General features: G+C 61.4%; 1 protein-coding gene across 3 annotated transcripts in view; it reads right to left on the bottom strand.

Annotated features, from left to right (window-relative positions):
- HIP1 (huntingtin interacting protein 1) overlaps positions 1-19,171 on the bottom strand; it is an 88,895-nt gene that overhangs the window by 25,750 nt on the left and 43,974 nt on the right. For all 3 annotated transcript variants that reach the window (XM_055134695.1, XM_055134696.1, XM_055134697.1), the window contains exons 2-6: positions 7,691-7,754; positions 6,464-6,606; positions 6,285-6,341; positions 1,764-1,844; positions 182-258 (exon numbers count right to left, since the gene is read on the bottom strand). In XM_055134695.1, coding sequence (XP_054990670.1) covers positions 182-258; positions 1,764-1,844; positions 6,285-6,341; positions 6,464-6,606; positions 7,691-7,754 — 422 coding nt within the window. The remainder of the gene's footprint in view (positions 1-181; positions 259-1,763; positions 1,845-6,284; positions 6,342-6,463; positions 6,607-7,690; positions 7,755-19,171) is intronic.

Here is a 19,171-nt window from a genome sequence, read left to right as displayed (position 1 = left end):
ACGCACACATAAAACACACCCGTGCACGCATACACATTCACACCAGCTCCGCGCGTGAGTGTTTGGACCACTGGAAGATCGGGGGGGGGGTCGGCCCCCCTCCACTCTACTGGACCGTGGCCATGGGGACCGTGGGGTCAGGACCCTCCTCCCGCAGGGCCGTGCACGGGCACAGACTCACAAGTTGTTGACATCACTCTCGCCGGCCTCGTCCAGCTGCCGGTCACTCAGCTGAAGGTTGCCTGGGAACCTGGGGTTCTGGGGGGCGGAGGCAGGACTTGGAACAGGGCCCGTTTCAGCACCTCAGCCGGCTCTTCCCACGGGGACAGGGGACTCCTGGGACACCGCTCCTCCACCCCCACCCTGACTCATCCTGGAAGTCAGGAGGACCCCCCCCAATCTGTGCTCCGGGGCATCAGGCTGAAGCTGCTTGTGGTTCTGGGAACTCTGTGTGCAACGGGACGCGGTGTTTGTGGGTCCCTGCGGAGAAGGGGCTGTGGGCTGGGACGGTGAGCCCCTCCCCCGTGGTCTCCACGGAGCACAGTAACCGCGAGGCCACGGGGTCCTCTGGAGAGCAGGGGACACGGCGCCAGGGGAGGAACCGGGAGGCCACACCAGCCATCCTGCCTGCCCTCCCCTGCCCTCCGCATCCCGGCTCCCTCTGTCACCAGCCAATCCCTGCAGGGCACTGGGAACGGACCCCCGGTCCCACGGGCTCCTGCCTTGTCCCCCTAGCTCCATGCTCACGTCGGGTCTCCCCACCCAAGCGTCCAGCATTTGCACACCAGGAGGGCACCGTGGGGCCCCCACCCCCGCCCTAGCTGGAGGTGCTGACGCTTGTGTCAGGCACACAGGATGCAGGAGAGCAAGTCTGGAGGCTCCCACAAACATGGGGGCACCTCAGGGCGGCCCCCCAATCTCACTTGGTGCCTGAGATCCCACGGCCGAGGCTGTGCCCCGTGAAGAGAAGGGCGGGGTGGGAGTACTGTGCGCAAAGCGGAGATCTGCTCCCACTCCTCTCAAAGTGGTGTCTCCAAAGTACCCCCCAATTGCCAGGTTCTGCCTCGTGTGTGTAAAATGGGGAGAGAAGAAGATGCATAGGGTGCAGGAGATGCAGAAGATACAGAAGGTGTAGGAGAAGCAGAAGGTGTAGAAGGTGTAGGAGAAAGAGAAGGTGTAGGAGAAAGAGAAGGTGTAGGAGGTGTAGGAGAAGCAGAAGGTATAGGAGAAGCAGAAGGTGTAGAAGGTGTAGGAGAAGCAGAAGGTGTAGAAGGTATAGGAGAAGCAGAAGGTGTAGAAGGGCAGAAGGTGTAGAAGGCGTAGGAGAAGCAGAAGGTGTAGAAGGTGTAGGAGAAGCAGAGGTGTAGGAGAAGCAGAAGGTGTAGGAGAAGCACAAGGTGTAGAAGGTATAGAAGAAGCAGAAGGTGTAGAAGGTGTAGGAGAAGCAGAAGGTGTAGAAGGTGTAGGAGAAGCAGAGGTGTAGGAGAAGCAGAAGGTGTAGAAGGTGTAGGAGGTACAGGAGATGTAGGGGATGCAGAAGATGCAGAAGGTATTGGCGATGTAGAAGACGCAGGTGTCAGAGAAGCGGGTGCAGGAGACAGAGGGTGTAGGAGGTGTGGCTGGGCGGACACCCTGCCCTGCTGCCCTTCTCCTCCCGAAGCCTCACCGCACGGTTGTGGATGAAAGCCCGACCACCCCCACCCCCCGACACCCCCAGCTCGAATGTGGCCGTGTCACCGGCCCGGGGGCTGGGGGACCCTCACCTTGGTGTGGTACTCGATCTTCGTTCTCAGCAGTTTGAGGTAGATGCTGCACAGCTGGCCGTAGCCCTCGCTCAGGTGGCCCTTCCGGGGGAGGGAAGGGAGCTGGCGTCAGGAGCGGACCTTCGGTCTCAGCTCTTCTCTGGGGGCGGGGCAGGTTGGGGCCTGACTCCAGGCTCTGCACTCGGGAATCACTCCTGGCAGGGCTCGGGGGACCCCACGGGGCGCTGGGGACTGAACCCGGGTCGGCCGTGTGCAAGTCCTCCCTGCTGGACTGTCTCTCCAGCCCCACCTGTGAGCACTCTTTTTTATTCTCTGCTCCCCACCCCCTTTTTTAGGCCACACCAAGAGATGCTCAGGGGTTACTCCTGGCCCTGCACTCAGGAATTACTCCTGGTGGTGCTCGAAGGACTATAAGGGATGCTGGGGATTGAAGCTGAGTCCGCTGTGTGCAAGGCAAATGCCCTCCCCACTGTGCCATTGCTCCGGCCCCTGTGAACGTTCTTAATAGTATAATCTTCAGAAACAAGAGGACTTCCTTTGGATAAATGCTGAATGTCCCTTATTATTACTATTATTAAGTCAAGTAAAACAGCTTTCATTGAGTAAAACTTGCTTAGACAGACGTGAGAGGAGAGCGAAGAGAGGAAAGGTGTTTAGGAGAGAGCACACACACGCAAGGCTTTGGGTTTGGGGCTACAACACTCACTATACATACTATCACTCCGGTTGTTTTTTTTTTTTGGGGGGGTCACAGCTGGCGATGCACAGGGGTTACTCCTGGCCCATGCACTCAGGAATTACTCCTGGCCGTCCTCAGGGGACGATATGGGATGCTGGGAATTGAACCCGGGTCAGCTGTGTGCAAGGCAAACGCCCTACCCGCTGTGTTATCACTCCAGGCCCTACATATTATCACTCTGGCCTCAACACCACCTTAATTTTATAAGAGAGTCAAGAGGTTCCTGACGTGGAGAAACACAGGAAGAAGACTGGGGCCAGAGAGAACAGTGGTTAAGGCAACTGCCGTGCATGCAGCTTAATCTGAATCCCTGGCACCCCAAAGGGGTCCCCAGTCACAGAGCTAAGAGTGGTCTCTGGACACCCTCTGGGGAGACCGATCCCCCTAAACACACATGCACACCCCCAAAGAGAGAAAGACCTAAAGAAATTTCATTTTGACGGGCCGGAGCAATATACAGGGGGCAGGACTCTTGCCCTGCATGCAGCTGACCCAGGTTCTATCCCTGGCACTCCACAGGGTCCCCCGGGCACCGCCAGGAGTGACCCCTGAGGGCAGGGTCGGGAGTAAGCCATTTGAGGGCTGGGGAGACAGTACACAGGTGAGGTCCACCCAGGTCTGGTCCCAGGTAAGTACCAGGATTGACCTACCCACTGAAAACCACTAATGATACTGGGTGAAGTATCTAAGCATCGTTTTGGAAAGCACTGGAAACCAGAAGGACAGACCTTCAGGGAAAAGCTTCAGTCAAACACTCAGGGGAGGAGAGAGGGGGGTGGGGGTAGCTGCTGCCTCTGGGTCAGGAACTAGGCTGGAGTGAACACAAACCCCCCTCGCCAGCTCAGACCAAGTGCTCCCAGAGCACCACAGAGCAAACCAACCACCCGTAGTCTCTGCTGGGACGTGAGGAGTGAAGTTAGCGACCCCCGAGTCAGACACAGACCTCTGAGGATTTCAGATAACGGAAGTGTATCACTTTGTTTTTGGCTACACTCAGCAGTGCTCAGGGCTGACTCCTGGTTCTGTGCTCAGGGGTCACTCCTGGCAGTGCTCAGGGGAAAATACGGGATGTTGGGGATTGAACCTGGGTCGGCTGTGGGCAAACGCCCTCCCCGCTGTACTATGGCTCTGGCCTAGATAACGGAAGTATAAAGAGATCTCTGAAGCCGCTACATTTACTAGGTCTAAAAATAAAATAAGAGACGGTCTCAAGACACTAGCAGGGCACAAGAAATTACAAAGAATGCCGAGCAGCTTGAGGGTGGGTGCGGCAGCCCAGGAAATGAAGATAATCACCACGGATACTTTTACGGAGTGGTTTAACGAGGAGTCAGACCCGGCTGAAGAGAGAGAAGAGTGGAGGCCAGATTTAATTTTAATGACACTGTCCAGAATACAGGGCAGAGACACACATGGGCAAAGAATGAAATAACTGTCCTGAAATCAGGAGAGGGGCCGGAGTGATAGGACAATGGGAAGGGCATTTGCCTTGCGTGAGGTTGACCTGGGTTTGATCCTGGCGTCCCATAGAATCCCCCGAGCCTGCCAGGAGCAATCCCTGAGCATCGCCAGGTGTGATCCACACCTCCTCCGCCCTCAAGACCCCCCAAAACAAACAAAAACGGAGAATAAAATCTAACCTCTCTCTCTCTCTCTCCCCCACCCCCACCCTCCGCCTTTGCTTTTTGGGTCACACCCGGTGATGCCCAGGGCTCGCTCCTGGCTCTGCACTCAGGACTCACTCCTGGGGGTATTTGGGGGAGCATATGGGATGCCGGGGATTGAACCCAGGTCACAGACAGGTGCAAGGCAAGCGCCCTCCCCAGTCTAACATATTTCTAACCAGTCTTGGGGGAGACAAAAGTGGGAATAAAGACAATATTTAAGGAGACGATGAGGACACCTGACAAAGCACAAACTACAAACATGGACGTATTTAAGTCCAAAGACTCCCCCAAACAAATTCACACCTAGAAAGAGGCCGAGACCTTCCCAGATGATGAGGCACGGCCCGTCTGGCCCAGCTGCTGAAGGTTTTGGGGAGAGCCTCCAGGCCCTCTGTGTGCGGAGTGGAAGACCCACAGACCCCCTCATCCTCCAAAAAGAAAACTTTTTTTTTTTTTGCTTTTTGGGTCACACCTGGCGATGCACAGGGGTTACTCCTGGCTCTGCACTCAGGAATTACCCCTGGCCGTGCTCAGGGGACCATATGGGATGCTGGGATTTGAACCCGGGTCGGCCGCGTGCAAGGCAAACGCCCTCGCCGCTGTGCTATCTCTCCAGCCCCGAGAAAACTTTTTTTTTTTTAAATGTAGGAGCACTGCTATTATTCAGCCACTGGTCAAGTTGACTGAAGCGGGCATGAACTCCACAAAAAGAAAACTATTTAAAACAAAAACAAAAACAAAAACAATTAGAGCTGGGAGGATGGCTCAAAGGACCGGCGCATGTGGCCTGCATGCAGGAGCCCTGGGTTCGAGGCCTGGCATCGCATGGTCCCTAAGGCTTGCCGCAAGTAGCCCCCAACACTGCAGAAGTGGCCCCCAAAGAAACAAACAAACCCCCACCTCAGTAAAACCACAGAGACTCACAATGGGAGCCAGAGCCGGCGGCAGCAGAGCTCAGAGAACTGGGGCCAGGGCACAGCCCAGCGGGAAGGGCGTCGGCCTTGCATATGGCCGGCTCGGGTTCGATCCCTGGCATCTCCATAAGGTCTCCTGAGCATCCCCAAGAGTGATGCCCGAGTGTAGAGCCAGGAGTGAGCCCTGAGCACCACTCATGTGCCCAAATCCCCCCACGCCCCAATAAAAAGAAAGAACCTGCAGCTGCCGAGTATGAACGGTCACCCGGAATTCTCACACTTGCAGGAGGGACAGTACAGGGGGCAGGACACTTGCCTTGTACACACCAACCCAGGTTCGACGTCCGGCTTCCCATAGGGACCCCGGAGAACTACCAGGAGTGATTCCTGAGTGCAGAGCCTGGAATAACCCCTGAGCACCACCGGGTGTGACCCCAAAACACAAACACACACACCCGCACGCGCATGTGCGACATTCTCAAACTGGTACATGTGGTTAGCTACTCATGTAGACTCTCCACAGGGTGTCCTCGAGGACACGGAAACGATTCAGACAGAAAGAAAAGTGATCTTACGCAGGAAGTTCTGAGATAAAAGGAGAAATGAAGAGCACTGAAGGAACGGACTCACAGAGGCCAAAGGAAAAATACTTAAAATACAGAACAACACTATGCAGGCATGGTGAGTGAAGAGAGCTGTGCCATCCTGTGGTCTCTGTGATACACGTATATGTACATATGTGTGTATATAAATATGACGCATATATGGGGGGGAGTGTGTGTGTGCACAAAGAAGGGAATCTCAGACCTCGATAAACGGGACAACCATTTTTGGGGGGCCAGAGTGGCAGTGCTGGGGTAAAGTGTCTGTCTTGCACACAGCCAACCTGGACTCCACCCCAGCACTGCTCAGGGACCCCCGAGCACGGCAGCAGTGAGTGGACCACGTCCCCCCGCCTGCAAAACCCGAGGATGCCAATCCCCGATTTAGTGGGACTCTGCAGTGAGCAGTGTGGGGCAGGGAAGGTGGAGGGAGGGAAACCCCGAGGTGGGGCTCCGAGCCTGCAGGGAGCAGAGGCCGGCCTGGAGACGTCCCGGAGGCCAGCACCACTCTGGGGGGCACCATGCCTCCGCCCCAGTGCTCAGGAGGCAGAGCATCTGCCCCGGGGGCCCCGGGGTGGGGGAGGGCTCCCGCAGCTCACCCACATCCTGCTCATGTCGCTCAGCTCGTTCTTGTAGCGCAGCGAGTCCTTCAGGACCTGGCGGGGCGGAGAGAGGCGTGAGCCGGGGAGGCCGCCGGGGGTGGGGAGAGGCAGGGGAAGGGCCGCGCCGGGGCCCCGTGGCCCGCTCGATCCCCCCGCACCCCAGCCCAGGCACTCACGTTGGGGTGTCCGTCGCGAAGCAGCTTGTGGAACACGTGGCAGAACTTCCAGCAGAGCACGGCATTGCTGGACAGGGGCAGCCGGCTGACCACGGACCAGAAGGTCTGCGCCCCCTTCTCGTGGTGGGTGCCCAGGATGCATGGTGCGGGGGAGTCATGGAAAACGGGGTGGGGGTGCTGGGTGGACGCACACAGGGACCCCAGATCTGTCCCCACCTCCTGCCCCCAGGGGCCTCAGCCTATGGACTCGCCTCTCAAGGGACAAAGTTCCACCCCTAGGGGGCGCTGCTGCCCTGCCTGCCCGCGGGGTGCCCCGCTAGTCCCCCAGGGGAAGGCGCCTCAGAACTGGGCTTTGCTGTGCCTCCTTCTTCTTGGCGGGGTCGGTGCTGGACGTCTGGGGAGGGACACAAGCATTCCTGGCCACGACCGGCTGCTGTCCTTGCGGTGCTGGGGGTCACACCTTAAACTGCTGGCGTGGAACCTGAGTCACAGTCACACCCTTTACTCCCTTCTGGCTTCTGGGCCACACCCGACAGTGCTGAGAATTTACTCCTGGCTCCGTGCTCAGGGTCCGTCCTGGTGGTGTTCTGGGGGCCACGTGGGGTGCGGGGGCTCCAGCTCTACGCTCTGCACCCAGGGTCCCTCCTCCGCTGGGCGGCCAGTGCTTCCCACAAGCCGCAGAGCTGAGGGGCCCCTGGGCCTCTGCGAGGGGAGACGTGGCACGCACTTGGCCCCCCCGCCCGGGATCTGCCTCCCCTGGCTTCAGGCGAACCTGCCGGGCCCCATGTGATGGCCGCAGAGGGCCCCCCTTTCCGGGGGCGCTCAGTGATGGACAAAAGGTCAAGGCGGGGCGGCATGCGGGCCAAGAGCGGGTGAAGTGAAAGCCCCTCCTGGGCCCCCAGCAGGACGGGGGCTTCCAGGAACACTGGCTTGGGAAAGCGGGTCCCAGGGAAGAAGCCCCTCAGGCCAGCAGCCAGGCCCCTCCCCTCCCTTCACAGCGACAGGGCTGTGGTCTCCAGGGATGGGTCAGACACCCTGCAGGGGCATGTGTGTGCACATGCGTACATGTGTGTGCATGCTTGTGCCCGTGCCTGTGTGCACGTGTGTTTGTGTGTGTGCGCGTGCCTGTGTGTGGTGTCCCCTTGCTGCCCTGCCTAGCCGTGACCCCCGTCCGCGCGATCTGACCCCGCTATCCGGTCACTCTTCTCAGCGACAGCAAAAGGATATTCCGGGCGTGCTTTTCCTTCACGGCCACTTCCTGCGTATTAATGGCCTTATTGATGCTGACACTCTGGAAAACAGCGGGGCGGGGAGAAGGCAAGAATGAGCGGTTGAGGGGGGTGCCAGGACCCTCCCAGACACCCCACCCCTTCCGGCCCTCCAATGAAGGCCCCTGGGCGGCACTGTCGGGGCGCTGGGGGTGGGAGACGCAGCTAAATGCCAGGCCAGCTGGCAGGGCCGGGGGGGCCCCGGTGTCGGCTGGGCCCAGCTGCTGCGCCCACCTGCCCCTCACCCGCCTGGCGCAGCAACAAGGCCGTGAGAGCCCGCACAAAGGGTGCTTCTCAGCCCCCCAGGGAACACTATCCCTCAGGGGGCAGGGGGAGAGGTCCTGCGCCCAGGGGGCCACTCGGGCCCGGCCAGATGCGTCTCTCGCTGCTAGAACTGTCTACAGAGCCTGCCCGCTCCCACATTGGCACCAGCTCCCTGCGGACACCCCCCCCACCCCGTCCAGGCATCACGCACCAGCGTGCAGCAGGCACGGGAGACTGGCCGCCGCCGCCGCCGGGATCATCAGGAGGCCGCCCTGGTGCAGCCGCCGCACCCACAAACATGCATCACCCCCACCCGGCTCCTCGGGCCACTGTTCTATTAAAATGCATCGCCCCGTGCAGACTGTCCCCGCGTCTCGCTTTTCTCACTTGAAAATACCCTCGTGAGAAGCTCTGCCAGCATCGTGGGGAAATTTGCCACAAGGCACGGTTCTTTATATTTTTAAATTTGTTTTTTTGGTTGAGTCACAGTGAGATCCACAGTTACTAGGTTGTTCGTGATGGGGTCTCAGTTCCAGGATGTTCCAACACCCATCCCCTCACCAGGGCACACTCCCCGCCACGTGGGCCTGACGCCTGGCGCGAGCCCGTCCGTGGCAGCTCTCTACTTCCGGGTGGTCTTCACACGGGTGCCCGCGCCCATGTGGATCGGCGCCCTCGCTGCCATTAGGACAGATTCCCAGGGGTGGCTGTGCCAAGAACTTTTAAACTTTTTATTACGAAGATATGAAACGGGCACTAACCTAACAGCTATGCCCTCACCCGCCAGATGCCAAACGTTCTTCTTTATGGACAAGTTACAGACACTTTTTCTGGGAGGGTGGGGTACCCAGCAGTGCTCAAGGATCACTCCTGGCAGGGCTCAGGGGACCATATGCAGTGCCAGGGGTCAAACCTGGGTCAGGTGTGTGCAATGTGATGCTCCAGCCACTGCTCTAGGCTCCAACCAGCAGACCCCTCCCTCCCTCCCACCCTCCCTTCCCTATCCCTCCCTCCGTCCCTCCCTCCCTCCCTTCCCTATCCCTCCCTCTGTCCCTCCCTCCCTCCCTCCCTCTGTACCTCCACCTTCCCCTACTTCCTCATCCCCTTCTCCTCCTTCCCTCCCTTTCTTCCTTCCTCCTGACTTGCAGGAATCAAACCTGGGTCATCCACAGCCAGGCAAGTGCCCTATACTACCTCCCCAGCATCAGGCACTTTCTGGTGTTTTCAGGCTTGCACTGGGTCCCTGCTGTGCTGTCACTCTTAGGGATGGGAGCCCGTCCCTGCCGCACTCACCAGAGCAGAGCAAGGGGCCTGTTCCTGCAAGCCCTACGGGCTATGAGGGTCCCGAGAGACAGCAGAGGGGCTGAGACACTCGCCTTGTACAAGGCAGACCCCAGCTCGACTCCCGGATCCACACAGGGTCCCTTGGGTACGGGCAGGACTGACCCCTGCGTGCAGAGCCAAGAGGGAGCCCTGAGCACCGCAGGGTGTGACCCCCCCAAACAAAAATGAACCAGATTAAAAAAATCAGCCATGCAAAAATATTAGTAGGATGCTGAAATTTTATTTGATTTCTAAAGGTTGTAACTATTTACCTGCACACACTTTTTTTTTTTTTTTTTTTGCTTTTTGGGTCACACCCAGCGATGCTCAGGGGTTACTCCTGGTTTTGCACTCAGGAATTACTCCTGGCAGTGCTTGGGGGACCATATGGGATGCCGGGGATCGAACCCAGGTCGGCCGCGTGCAAGGCAAACGTCCTACCCACTGTGCTATCGCTCCGGCCCCCAACCTGCACACACATTTTGTTAAAAAGAAAAGAACTCTTGAAAGAGATCACCATGTTTATTTATTTACCTCAGTCCCTGCTATCATGGTGACATTTTAAAGGAGAATTTCTCAGTATCACCCAGTGGGTAAGGCCACATTTGCCCACTGTGCCCCTGACAAACAAAAACTCCCTTCTTGCCGCTGTTTTGCTCAGGAGCCAGAGAAGGTTGCCCCCCCCGCCCCGTTCTCAGAAGGCTCCACCGACCCCGTCCCACAATGAACAAGGCGGCCCCCACCGGAGGCTTCTGTTCATTGTTTCTCGCCTCTGTGGACATTCGGCTACTGCTGGTCTGACAAGGCCAGCGTCTGACCTTCTGTCTTCCCAAGAAGTCCACGGGGGGACGCCACGGGAGGGGGGGCAGGGCTCTTGCCTGGCCGGTGCCGGACCAAGGCTCCATCCCCGGAACATCCCCGGCAGGTGAAGCCCTGAGCACCACCTCGTGTGGCCCCCAAACAAACAAAACCAAAAGTCCCATCTGAGTCAATGACTCTGTGGCCGCTGGAGGTAGGCCTGTTTTTTTTGTTTTTGTTTTTGTTTTTTGCTTTTTGGGTCACACCCGGCAATGCACAGGGGTTAATCCTGGCTCTGCACTCAGGAATTACTCCTGGCGGTGCTCGGGGGACCATATGGGATGCTGGGAATCGAACCCGGGTTGCCACGTGCAAGGCAAACGCCCTACCCACTGTGCTATCGCCCCAGCCCCATAGGTCTGTTTTTGTTGTTTCATTTGTTTTTTGTTTGGGGGCCACGCCCGACAGTGCTCAGGGCTGACTCCCGGCTGTGTGCTGAGGGTTCACTTCTGACGGGTTGGGGGTGCTGGGGCTCAACCCCGGGTGGGCCACATGCAAGGCAGGTCCCTACCCACTGTCCTGTCTCGGGCCCAGAGTACGCTCTTTGTGGGTGGAACAGTCTCTCAAAAATGTTCAAGTCCAGGGGCTGGAGCGACAGCACAGCAGAGAGGGCGTTTGCCGTGCACGAGGCCGACCCGGGTTTGAGCCCGGGTATCCCATATGGTCCCCCGAGCACCATCAGGAGTAATTCCTGAGTGCAGAGCCAGAGTAACCCCTGTGCATCGCCGGGTGTGACCCAAAATGGGAGAAAAAAAATAGTTCAAGTCCCTGCTCTGGGACTGGTGAACAGGATCTTGTTTTGGGGGCGCTCGAACCCAGGACGGGCATGCAGAGGAGGAGCTGGCTGGAAGGCGCCTGGCGGAGGGGTGCCGAGGGGAGGTCCAGGCCTCTGGCATGTGGGAGAAGACATTTCTGAGGATCACAGCGTCCGTTACATCCGCTTGTCCCGGCAACCCCAGGACCTCCTGCAGGGTCCTTCTCCCCCTCCCAGAACGCCCTGCGCTCCCCAGCAAGGGCCAGGCAGGCCGAGGAGATGCCACAAGAACGGGCTGCCGGGGCCAGGTGCTAGGACAGCAGGCAGGGCGTCTGCCCTGCACGTGGCCACCCCGGGTTTGATCCCCGGCATCCCATAGGGTCCCCCGAGCATCCTGAGTCAGGAGTCAGCCCTGAGGAACGCCCAGGTAAGGCCCAAATAGCCAAAAAGGAAAAAAAAGAAGGCGGCTGGAGATTCCACTCCTGGGAACACTCCCTAGGGCTCCAAGGTTCACTGCTCACGAGAGTCCAAACCTGGAGACGGCCCAAATGTCCAGGGACAGACGACCGGACCAAGGAACGAGGAGACATACACGCAGAGGGAAACGACTCGGCCCCGAGGAAGGGGGGAATCGCGGTTTGCTGCACTGTGAGAGTGTCATGGTGAGTGAAATCAGCGGGACAGACGCAGAATGATCTCTCCTACCTCCGCTACGGGTACAGAACCTTCTAGGGAAGTATCAACCCCCAGGGGCAACAGAAACGGGGCAGGGGAGCTCAGCAGGAAGGCGGCTCAGCACAGGGGAGAGGGGGAGGTTAGGGAAGGGAACCGGGGACACCGCATGGGAGGGGGAAGGTGCCTGCCATGGAGGCAGCTGGGCGGGGGCCGCACGGGGACCTAGGACACTGGGGGAACGTCATGGGCGCTGGGGAAGGGGCTGGTGTGGGAACACGGGATGCCTGAACCTTGATTACAAATAGTTTTTGCAACTCACGGTGATTCCATCAAGAACAATTTTCAAAGGATGGGGTGGGAGAGACGTGCAGCAGGGGGTGCCGGCCTTGCACACAGCCCACCCTGGCCCAGTCCACAATCAAACATGACCCAACTCCTGGCCCATCCCCCAAGTAAAGGAGTGGCGGGTTCACCCCACTAAAGCTCTCAGGGGAGCAGGCAGGAGGGTCTGGGGGCCCGGCAACATCCCGTTTATCCTTCCCAGTTCTGTCGAGTGTCCCCTGTCCCCGTAGCTGCCCCTGGCATACCACCAGGCAGAGCCCCGGGCAAAGTGACCACCTCCACCCGCCCTCCCAGCCGCCTGCATTCCCGCTGGAGTCAAGGACAGGGAAACGTCCAATGTCCAATGATACTACGGTGACCAGCTGATGTAGCCACAAGTGATCAGGGTGGGGTTCACCCTGGGGGGTCTAGCTCTGCAGCCAGGAATCCCCAGGCCTAGAGGACACACCCAGCTCTGCTGGAAATTTCTAGAAACCACATCAGGGCCTTGAGGGAGACCTTGGCGGGCAGGACTTGAGTTTACTGACCACTGCCCTCAGGGGTCATTATCAACCTGGCCCTAAGTATCACCTCCGCCCTCAACTCCCCTTAAGCAACACTGACTTACTAGAGTTTCTTCCTTCCTTCTCTTTTGGTGTCTGGGCCCCACTCAGAGGTGCTCAGGCCTAACTCCTGGGGGTGCTGGGGGAACATCCAATGGGTGCGGGGATGGGACCCAGGCTGGCCGCGTGCGAGGTAAGCGCCCCTCCCCCTCTGCTATCACTGTGACCCTGTAAGTGTCCCATGATATTACCTGAATTCCTATAACTCTAAAAAATAAAGATGTATGGGCCAGAGCGACGGTACGGCAGGCAGGGCACGGCCTTGCACAGCAGCCGGCCTGGGCGCCATGCCCAGCACCCCCCGCCGCCAGAGTGACCCCAGGGTGCAGACCCAGGAGTAAGCCCTGGGCACCGCCAGGTGTGGCAAGAAACCACGTCAGCCAAGAAAACCCACGTACTGAGCCCGACGGGTCTCAACACCACAGAATGTGGAGTGTTGGGAGGAGGGGGCATCCGTGCACCGTGGCTGCGTCTACGGTCTAGGGGTATGTGGGGGCCCTCTCAGAGCAAGAAAGGGCGAGCCTGGCCCTCCCCATCGGGTTCCGAGGGAACCCACTTCTCCTGGGCAGGGCCAGGGGCAGGAGTTTCTCACCAAGTTCTCGGTCAGCAGAGAAAGGGTGGAGCCAAGGGGGGGGTGCCCAGCACCCAGAATGGCCCTGAGCACTGCCCCAGGAGGTTCCCTAGCCCCACCTACCCAGGAAGACAGTGATAGGGAGGGACCCACCCCAAATGCAAAGCAAGCACCAGGCCCTTATCAACCAGGACAGCCCCAGGCTGGGGTGGTTTGGGGACAGCCTGAGAAAACCAGCTCTGTGGCTGCTCCTGGGCTGAGGGCTTCCTGGGGGCGGCATCCCCAGCAGGGATGTAGGATTCCTTTCTCTCTGTTATTTATTTGGGGGGGGTTGGGGCCACACTGTGAGGTGCTCAGGGCTGGTGGTGCCTGAGGTGCTGAGGGGGTGACAGAGACGGAGCTGGTGGCAGTGGCTCCCTCCTCTGAGAAGCCCAGAAGGCATCTCTCCCGGCCCCTACCCTCCTTGCCTCTCTCCCTCCTACTTCCCTGGTTGTCCTTCCTAAAAAATTTCTTTTTTGGCGGGGGAGGGTGCTGGGCACCCGGGATGGGGGGGGAGGTGGGGGGAAGCAGGAAGCCGGGAAGCAGTGAAGGCTGAATTTCTCCTCCTGCAGAGAGCAATGTCCCCTCCAGCCAGAGGCAGCCTGCGACTCACGGTGACCTGACCCGACCCGTCCCAAACCCCCCAGCACCCCGCGGTCTGTCCAAGCATGTTGCAGCATTTAGTGGCCGCCACCAGGAGTGAGTGACCGCCACCAGGAATGCATGACCACCACCAGAAATGTGGACCAGAAAAGGCCCAGTCAGTTGCCCAAGATGATGCGGCCTGGTCCAGCCCTGCTCTGCCCAGTCCTGACCCCGGGGACGTGCTCTGGGGGGCGGGACGAGGTCAGGCCAGGCTGTCCAGAGGCTGCATGCCAGGGAGGGCGGGAGCAGCCCGGGGGACAGAGGGCTTCTGAGCGGGCACTGAGCCCAGGGGGCGGGGAGATGAGGTCAGCGACTGCAGGAACGGCTCACACCTCGGGTCCAGGCACTCCTGGGACAGGGACCCCCCAGAGAAGCTCGGGGGAGCCTGAGTGGGGGTGGGGCAGAGGCTGACACCGAGGCCCTGGGACACAAAGTGAAGGACAGTTGGACACAGGAGGGGGGTCAGGGAACAAGAGTCCTTCTGGGCTGGGGGCTGGAGAGTTCAATGCTTCAGCATGGGGGGGGGAGGGAGGAGATGGGGGAGGGGCTCAGCCCCCAGCCCAGGGTGAATGTGCCCCACGGCTCTGGCCCTGGAGGGGACCCTGCCAGTGAAAGCAGCAGGAAGGGAGGGGAGGGGTCACCCCAAGGCTCCGCTCACACACAGAATCTGAAACAGGGCACTGGGGCGGCTGCCAGAGGGAAATGGGGGACCGAGGGACGGGAAGTATCTTCCTGGGGTGGGGGCAGCCAGCCCTGGACATCTTTGCTGTTTGCTTTATTTGGGGGCCACACCCGGAGATGCTCAGGAATTTCTCCTCAGGGGCTTGGGGGGGGCCAAATGGGACGCCGGGGATTGAACCTGAGTCTGCCACGTGCAAGCTGCCCCTCCCCCGCCCCCATCCCATCACATGCTCCGAGGTGGGCAATGCGCCCCTGAAGCTCCCGAATGTAAGCCCGAGGCAAACCGTCTCTTCACAAGGCAAACCGAGCATCTGCCACTGACACGGGAGAAATACCAGTCTCGGCCCCCTTGTCCCCCCAGAGAGACCACACCAGACAGGGCCGGACAGTCCAGCGGGGAAGGCACTGGCCTCGCACACAGCAGACCCGGGCTTGAGTCCCGGCACCGCCAGGCGTGGCCCCCAAACCAAAGCGAAACCGAGAGCAGGCCAGGGAGGTGACAAGCCCCAGGTTTACCACCGGCACCTCAGAAGTGGCCGCGAGCATGGAGCAGGGGGTGGGGGACCCTAAACTAAAACCAAATAGGGGAGGGGATGCCAGGGCCTGGGGGAGACCGGAGGGGCTGAGCCGTTCTAAACCCCAAGGGCGAGGTTAGCCAGGGGCCTCCCGTGCTCACAGCGCGGAGCATCACACGCTGGTTGACCTTCCTCCAGGACCACCGAGCACTGTCCCAGGAGCCTGGCTCTGGGAACAGGCAGCCAGATAGTGGGAGGTGTGGGGAGACACGGGGACCCCTCGTCCACCCAAGCAGCCGCTCCCGAGGCCCCCGAGGCTGAGAAAAGACCCGGCAAGCCCCTTTGGGGAGCCCATGGGGACCGGGAGTGAGCAGGCCCCAGAGGCGCCTCGGTGGGACGACGGGGGCAGTCATAGGGACCGAGGGACAGCAGCCCTGCTGGAGGGAACAGCAAGTCCCGGCCCAAGGGGAGAGAGAAAGGACAGAGAGGGACAGGAGAGGGACAAAGGAGGGAGCGGGGCTGGGAGGCAGTCCTGCCCAGGGCTCACCCCGCTGCCCTAGTTCTCCTGTCAGTTTCTAGGCCTCACCCTGCGATGCCCAGGGCTTCCCCAGCCAGCCCCGAGGGACCCGGGAGTGCCCGACACCGAACCGTCTGCTGCGTGCAAGGCAGGCGCCCGGCCCGCTGTCCGAGGGCCCCGGCCCTCGCTGTCCGGGTTCTTCCGCTCCCACCGGAGCTGGGGAGCCCTGGGGGACCAGGCACGAGGCCGGACACCCGGGTCTTAGGAAAGGAGAAGCCGCCCCTCGCCCTCTGCCCCAGCTGGGGGTTGTCCCGGCTCTGCGGGGGCCGACACCCCCCGGCAGTTCCTCTTCTCGGGCAGAGGCGCGAGGACCCAGCAGGTGTCTCCCGGGCAAGGCGCCCGCTCTGGCCCTGCCCCCTACCCCGCCGCCTCTGCATGCCCAGGCTAGGGGTGACTGCCAGGGGCCCCGGGAGCCGCTCCGTGCCCTCTCCGGGAGAAACCCGGCGTGTGGGGCTGCAGCTCCGGGTCCTTTCAACACCAGAGATTCCTGCGTGGCCCCAACGTCACTCCGCAGTCCTGCACGCGAAGGCCGGGCCGGGCCGACGCGAGGGTGAAGGAGAGGGTGGGGGCTCCATGCGTCCCCCCGCCGCCTGCAGCGCTGGCACCGAGGACGACTGAGGGCTTCCTGGGGCTCAGCCCCTGGCCACCCCCCACCACCCCCCTGCCAGCGGTAACAACTTCCCTCACGAGGGCTCCCGCCTTTGGAACCCACAGAGGTTCCCCATCTTGTGAAACCCCCAACGGCCGGCACGGCATCGGCGCACCCATCTTCTGCCCCCCGGGGAAGGGGCAGGGCCGACTCTGGTTAGACTCCAGGCACACGGCTCGCGGAACCTTCTGGAACCCAACGTGTCAACCACGTGGTCTGGTCAGACCAGAGCGCGCGGAGTCCTTCACCGTCTCCCCCGAGCTGTGCGCAGGCCTGTTTGCTGTCACGGAGGGTCCCCGGGGTGCAGTGGGGGTGGGGGGCAGGCACACTCGCTAGAGGGACCTTTTCCCAGACTCGCGCTCCTGCTGCCCACCCCGGGGGTGCCGGCCGGGCGGGGGGCCGTCCTGAAGGGGTGGGAGTCGGCTCACCTGTCTGCCGATTACACAGACCCCAGCCTGAGCATTTCCCAGAAAACCCGGGGGGAGCACGGGCCAGGAGGCCATGGCCCAACACCTTCGGGGGCCGAGATCGGCCCCTGTGCACCCCCCAATGACCCCCGGGGACGGCGCTCAGGGGGGAGGGGCGAACGTGAGTGGGTGGTGGGTCATGAAGCCCAAGTTCATGACAGACAGAGCCTCCGCCCCCCCAAAGGTCACCACGGGGCCTGGCCCTCAACAACAGTATCAGCAACGGGGGAGGGTCACCGGGGCCCCCCAGCCTCCATGACTCCACGGTCCTGAGCCAGTCTCAGGGCAGATTCAAAGCAGCTGCCTCGCCTCTGGGAGCCACAGAGCACTGGAGGGCGGGCCAAGAGCGGGCCGATGTCTCTGGTCGCCACCAGCGGCTGGGCAGGAGGGGTCCCGCCAGTACACCCCAAACAGACCCCGAGTCTTTCAGGGCGGCTGATGCTGCAGATCTGAGGAAAGCCTTGGCTGCAGGAGGGCAGGAGTGAGGAGGGGAGGGGACTGCAGGAGAGGAAAGAGGAGGGCAGGGGCGAGGGGGGCGGGGAAGAGGAGTGGAGAGTCGGGAGAGGGCAAGCGAACCTAAGCAAGGAGAAAGCAGGAGGGGAAGCACAGGGGGAGGCGCTTGCCTGGCATCCTGTTCAGCGGGCTCTTCCCTGGCACCACACAGGGCACCCCCGTACCACCAGGAGGGGTCCCCGAGCACAGAGCCAGCACGGCGCCTTGAGCATCACCAGCATAGCTCAGAAAGCAGAGAGAGAGGGAGAGGGAGAGAGAGGGAGGAAGAGGGAGAGAGAATGAGGGATTCCCGAGCCTGGGCCTGGGTCTCTAAGCGAAGACGAGCAGGACGCAGGGCGGCCAGCGTGGACACTGGGACTGGGTCCACACCACGACGGCCACCCACTGCCGTCCCCGATCTCACTGACAAAGCTCAGCGGGCCCAGGGGCCCTCCGGATTTCCCGGGTCTCCCCTCCCCTCTGGCGGGGCGCACTGCCCTGAGTCCTTCTCCCCATCACCACAAAGTAAGCACCTCCTGTTTTGGATTTGGGGCCACACCAAGGAGGCTTAGGGCTTCCTCCTGGCTCTGGCGGACTCAGGAGGCCATGTGGGATGACGAGCATCGGACCCAGGTCAGCCGCACGCAAGGCAAACGCCCAAACACCCTCCCCGCTGACCTGCTGCTCCGGCCCCTCCAGGCAGCTTCCGGAAGGCAGTGAGGGAGCCTGGAGCCGCCTCGGAAACAGCCCTGGCCCTGGGTGTCGTTGCAGGGGTGCAGGAGAGAAGCCTTGGGCGTGGAGTGAGAAGGGAAGCATGAGAGGAGGCAGGCGGCCGGGGGCACCGCTCAGGACCACGTGGGCAGGCTGTGCTGAGGCGCTCCCCAGAGCGAGGCGAATGCAGTGCCGGAGCTGGGAGCAGCCCACAGGGACACCTGGCTGAGGGGGGATGGGGGGGGAGGGGAGGGGTGAGGCGAGGCCCCCGCTGTCGGAGACCGGCTCCTGACTTCGCCTTGCAAAGATGGGGGACAGGCTCTGCGGGCGGGAGCCCCGGGTCCGTCCCCAGCTCACAGGGTCCCCTGAGCACTGCCAGGTGGGGCCCCTGGGCCAAAAGACGAGATAAACTGCTGGAGTCCTGCTGGCACCAAGACTCCGCATGCCAGGGCACCCGGGGCCCTCTGGCTTCCTCTGGGGCCTTCTGGGAGGGAGGCGGGCAGGAGGAGTGGGTAGGGCGCCTCCTGAGATGCGGCCAGCTGGGTCGAGACACAAATGGTCCCCCTAGGAGTGACCCTCAGGACTGCCGAGTTCGGGCCACAGACCAGAGATGGGACTGGCTGGGCTGGCTCTGGGGGGACAAGACCCCCAGGACTCGGCAGGGGGGAAGGACCAGGTGGGGACAGGGGTCCCGGCAAGAGGAGACAGGACAAACCCATCGGGATTCTCCCCTACTTTCCGCTGCCCCGAAACTCCACCGCCCGCCCCAGGCCGGTGCAGACCCAGCCCCGCCCGCCCGCGTGACCTTGCTGAGCCCCGGCGGCGGTGCCCAGAGCGGGCACCAGGGCCAAGTGGGGGTTGCTGCCTGGACGCCCGATCACAGCCGTCCCCGGGCTCCGGGAACGAAACGCCTCGAGCTGGCAGGCCCCCAGCCCGGGTCCCCGAGTCGGGCCCGGTGCCTTGCCGCCGAGTCCAGGGCGTGACGGCGTGGGGGAGCCTGCAGGTCCCCGGCAGGGGCCAAGGCTACTTCCTCAGGAAGGAAGCAGCGGAACTCTCACTTCTGCTTCTGAGGCTGGAGGGGAGCCCTGGCCGGGTGGGGGGCTGCGGGGCGCACGGACGGGGCCACCCAGAGAGGCCCGGCCGGGACCCAGGCCTGACCTGACACCCCGCTGGGCTCCGGGCTCAACACAACCAGTCCCGCAGCACGAAAGCACAGCTTGGGACCACGCGACACATTGTAAGATACTCCCTACCCATCCTCCGTGACTGCCACAC

The sequence above is a fragment of the Sorex araneus genome, chromosome 4 (assembly GCF_027595985.1).
Source record: "Sorex araneus isolate mSorAra2 chromosome 4, mSorAra2.pri, whole genome shotgun sequence".
Classification (NCBI taxonomy): Eukaryota; Metazoa; Chordata; class Mammalia; order Eulipotyphla; family Soricidae; genus Sorex; species Sorex araneus.
This window is presented reverse-complemented; position numbering and strand designations above follow the sequence as displayed.